Genomic DNA, 5,000 nt, shown 5'->3' on the forward strand with positions numbered 1-5,000 from the left:
CCACTTATTGCTATGTGATGCGCTGCATGCGACACCTGTGATGAGCTGCGACCGTGACGATTCACATCATCGTTTGGATGATCAATGTTTTGACAAACTGCATCCGTGTCTGTCTGTCCCTGTGTGAGTGTGCACGTGTATTTTTAACTTCACCCTTATCTGTTCGTGTGTGCACGTCCACCCGTGTATTCCTGTCCACTCAGTCCGGCAAGATCGTGCCGCCGTTGATCCTGGAGCAGCTGCGATGCAACGGAGTGCTGGAGGGCATACGTATCTGCCGCCAGGGCTTCCCTAGTCGTGTCCCGTTCCAGGAGTTCCGTTAGAGTTACGAGCAGCTGCTCACGGCCAACCTGATACGGAAGGGCTTGATGGAGGGACGGCGGTCGGCTGTGATGATGGTGAGTCAAGGATTTATTGTACATGTAGAAACTCATATTACTGTCCGCTCACCTCAATTGTTGTTCTGACCAAACATACATATCAAATACAGGTCTACCCTCGTTATTATGACATTGGATGCACGACAAACCTAGCCAGTAGACAATAGAGAGGTTCTGTCCGCACTATGTAATGTTGAGCAACTTTACGTTAGTGGGCGGGAAAAACCCGTGAATTCGCGAGTTTGCACTCCACTTACGGAAAGTTGTCTACGGAGAGTACTTAGATAGGGCTCTGATAACGTAGGCGCTACGTAAGGCGAGACCAAAATAAAATCGTCATTCCCGGGCAGGACCCATGTGAAATTGGTGCAGGCGGGCGAATTTTTTATTTTTTGTTTTTTTCCAATGTATGCATGCCATGCCATGGGCCGGCCATGCTGAACTTTTTTTTTACAGTATTTTCCGGTAATTTTTATTAACTTTTTTTTACAGAAAACAGGTACGCGGTTTACCCATTCAATTTTTCTGTATTTCGGCCAACAATGGCCCTGATCTGTACATCAGGGAGTCGTACAAGCCCGTTGGTTTGTGTGACTCCACGTCACAAATCTACTCACATGATAAGTACCGTACAGTATATGAACTGTTAAAAAATTGGCTTTGGCTCAATTTTGGTGCGGGAGGGCCCGGGAATCTCAATTTTTTTTTGAGGTACAAATTTACGACTCTCTCCCCAGGTCGATTCGATCGTACACTGCTGCATTCGGAGTCGCCAAGGGCAGCTACGTGATTTGAAAGCACCGGATGACAGAACACAGATGCGCATGCAGTTTGCGTAAGACTTTCCGTAGATCGACTACGTTTTTTACTAACGTAATTGTTATGCGGAACCTCTCTAATGATTCAAAATGCCGACCCGGAACAAGCTTATTTTTAGTTTTGGCCTTACCATAATACCACCATAATGCACGACAGAAATGCGCACTTTGAAGAGTGCCAGCAGATGGATCTAGTTGGCGTGGGTTATTCTTTATCCTGGAGATTCTGATGTACTGTAATAGTAGCATTCTTTTTATTTTCCATTGGAAGCCTCAACAGTGGTGAACACAACAATTTGTTAAAAGAGGACCGATAGCAAAATTGAGGGGGTCGGTCGAGAAAATAATAATAAAAAAGATGGGTTTACTTAGCATTGTGCTGTTGCGTTCTGTTCTGCTGTGCAGCTGGAAGCACTGGAGCTGCACGAGGATCAGTACCGCGTGGGTAACAGCAAGGTGTTCTTCCGCGCCGGTGTGCTAGCCAAGCTGGAGGAGGACAGGGAAAACAAGCTTAGTACCATCCTCACTGCCATGCAGGCACGCATCAGAGGAACTCTCAGCCGCATGTAAGTGTGGGCCCCCGCTAACGCCAAGCTACTATTGTATTGTTATACAGTCAAACCTCGCTTAACCGCACACATCCGTTTTCCACAAAATATCCTGATAGGCGAGTGAACCGGATAATCGAACACACATACTGTATGTGTGCGTGACATATGCTGCGAATCGGTAACCAGCGATTTTCTTGCGGATGGCGAGGGATCCGGATAACAGAGGACTGGATAAGCGAGGTCTGACTTTATTGTATTTTTTTAATAAATTTTACTTGTGCATTCCCAACAGACCCTAACGTCTTCTTACAGGGTGCCCATACAGCCAGTATGCCAGGGGCAAGTGAAAACTGCCGACCTCTGTTTTCTCACACACATGCACGTAGACAGTGTTTTCACATCTGTCACATGACCACACATGTCAAGTGAAATCTGTCAAGGCGACCGCTCCGATAAGGTGACCACCTGTCCCAGAAGACCACTGCAACCAGGACCAAGGGATGCTATTTCCAGTCAAATGACCCTGGATATGGAGACCGCCCTTTTGAAGGTCCCTTGAGCAGTCATCTTAGCCAGGTTTCACTATACGTGGTACCCATATTGGTTACAACTCCACTCAACCCCTGCCACGGCTGTTTTTTTTCGCGATTTTCGCTCACCTAAAATGGCGTCGCTGAAGGGGAAAAAAATCTTGATTTTCGTGATTTGACTTGAGGAAATTGGATGCGTATCTCAATGGATTCGCTTAGAACATGCTCCATTCACTCCGGTTTCGACTGAAGTCTCGATTTTTGGCTTTTGTATCGTCCCAGCTGCGCGTACATGCCTCACACGGTCCACTTCGTTTCATTTTCCTTGCCGATCGAAGACATTTCCCACTCGCTCTCCTGTACGTTGTGTTCCATATTTCCTCAACAGTTCTGGCGTTCCTAGCTCTGTTCCCGGTTACTGATCAACTAGTTCAGTTGAATTTCTCGTTGGTAAGTATCTACGAAGTACATGGAGAAAATCTCATGAGAATCCGTGCACACAGTCCGAAAACCGTGCGTCAAAACAAATTGTAATTTTTCTTTCTTCTCACTGTAGTCACTGTGCACACATGGACGAACACACGCAGCACCTGCAAGAGGTGTGCCGCTTAGGCGGCAGGAAATTCTCTTCCTGTAAGCAGCCAACCCGCTACAGTGTGCAGAAACACGCTGACACTCTCCTGTCTGTCCTAAATGTCAATGTGTCACAGGACAAACAAAACATACATCCTCCGTATATATGCAGTCTGTGTGACAAAACACTGAAAAGAGCAAGTGGCACATCCAAATTCTGTGGTGGTGGTTGTGGTCCTGCCGTGAAATGGCAGCCCCACCACCGCACACACTGTGATTTTTGTTTGAATCACACTGCCAAGACCAGGGGCAAGCATCAGAAGAAGAAAACAGATTTACGAGGTGCGGCAGCGCCAGACGCAGCAGACGCACACAGTGGGCACGCGTGCGCAACACACAAGACAACAAGTGCAACAGATGTCCCAGGAGCATCATCTAGAAATGGCTTGGATACATCAGTGGACAGTGTGCGAGCCATAGCCAGCTGCATGCACAAAGCAAGCGCCGAGCTAACGAAGGAGAGATTTATTGATGAACATGCTATAGAAAAGTGCACTGTATGCAACAATGTTATCGACAATGTAGTCGAAGCAGCATGCTGTCAAGAGCTATTCTGCGTAGACTGCATATGCACATGGCTAGCCACCAGCAGCCAGTGTCCAGTGTGCGCTGCACCTATGAGAGCGTCAGAGCTCAAGCAGCCAGGCAGAGATCTTGCAAGGATAATCGGCAACTGGTCCGTGCGGTGTGACTTTCACATGCAATCACTGCAAGGTTGCCCAGCAGTTGTACCCCTCCGGAGTCTCAAGGAGCACGTAGCAACTTGCTCCTTCAACCCAGCAACAGATACGCCGCCAATCCGCACAGTACGACCGCTCTCAACAGTTGAGGATGTGCTGTCTGCCTCGCCTTCTAAACTGTGCGGTAATGTTGCCGAGCGTCTCACGAATCACTTAGTAGCATCGAAAGTACACGACGGCAGGCTGACGGTGCGAACAGGCACACATGGGAGACCGCAAGTTTATCAGCGCACTGTGGTGAGTAGTGTGCCTTCGGATCAGGCAGCTCCTAGCACACTGCGACGCCGCTCGTCTGAACTGGTGAGGCACGCAGACACTGTTTGTGGAGGAGCAACTGGAGCCAGAGCGCAGGAAGTTGCTGGACTTAGAACGCTCAGTAAACAAGAGCAGGATCAGCTGCTGCAAGATGCCGGCATACGCCACAGCACACCGGCCAAGGGCTCACTGCTTGCCTTGAAAGCAGATATGAACCTGCCATGGAACAGAGTGCGGCACCTGAAGCGCTGGCTGACTGGATTCGGCATCCAGCTGGAGTCCGAGAAGACAGCCCGAACATTCATTGCGCAGCAGGTTCCACAATACACAGCAAAGGAAGTGCCAATGAATAAGAAAGACGGCAGCATAGTGATGGCATGCATGGTGTACATGCCAAATCTCATTGACATCGTGATGCACTATCTGGACTTGTACGACACGTATGGGTGGCTGACCTGGCACGGAAATGTCATTCCGGAGTCCGAGATTTGGCTAAAGCTTGGCGGTGACCACGGCGGCCATTCCTTCAAGTTTGTATTCCAGGTAGCAAACCTGAAGCATCCGAACTCGCTGAACAACACCATTCCTCTGTGCGTGTTTGACTGCCCAGACAGCCCTGCCAACCTCCAGATCGCACTTGGAGTGTATGCAGACCAGGTGAAGGAGCTGCAAAGTACTATCAAGTGGAAAGGCAAGTCATTTGTGCTATTCTTCTTTGGTGACTATGATTACCAGACTAAGTGCTATGGTTTGTCTGGCTCGAGTGGCTATCGCCCATGTCTCCATTGCCTTTGTCCGAAGAAGCAGATGGAGCACCCGGCAGACAAGCGTGATGCAGGAGATCATCAGGGCAGAACACTGGAGACAATAGCAGTGGATCATGCCAACTTTATCGCCTCTGGAGCAAATCTTTCGCAAGCCAAGCACCACAACAATGCCATCCGCCCAGTTATCTTGCCAATTCCCGTCAGCAACGTTGTTATTCCGTCTTTACATCTGGATCTCGGCATTTTCGCATGGCTGTATGACATCTACCTAGCTGAAGTCAAACAACTGGACGTGAAACTGGCAGCAGCAACTCTCCAGCCGTGTG

The 5,000-nt window shown here is 48.9% G+C and overlaps 1 protein-coding gene across 1 annotated transcript in view; it reads left to right on the forward strand.

Moving 5' to 3' along the window:
- Window positions 1-5,000, forward strand: part of LOC135824613 (myosin-11-like) — a 42,873-nt gene that overhangs the window by 9,062 nt on the left and 28,811 nt on the right. The window contains 2 exon segments of the mRNA XM_065337346.1: window positions 204-398; window positions 1,604-1,764. Coding sequence (XP_065193418.1) covers window positions 204-398; window positions 1,604-1,764 — 356 coding nt within the window.

The sequence above is a fragment of the Sycon ciliatum genome, chromosome 9 (assembly GCF_964019385.1).
Source record: "Sycon ciliatum chromosome 9, ocSycCili1.1, whole genome shotgun sequence".
Classification (NCBI taxonomy): Eukaryota; Metazoa; Porifera; class Calcarea; order Leucosolenida; family Sycettidae; genus Sycon; species Sycon ciliatum.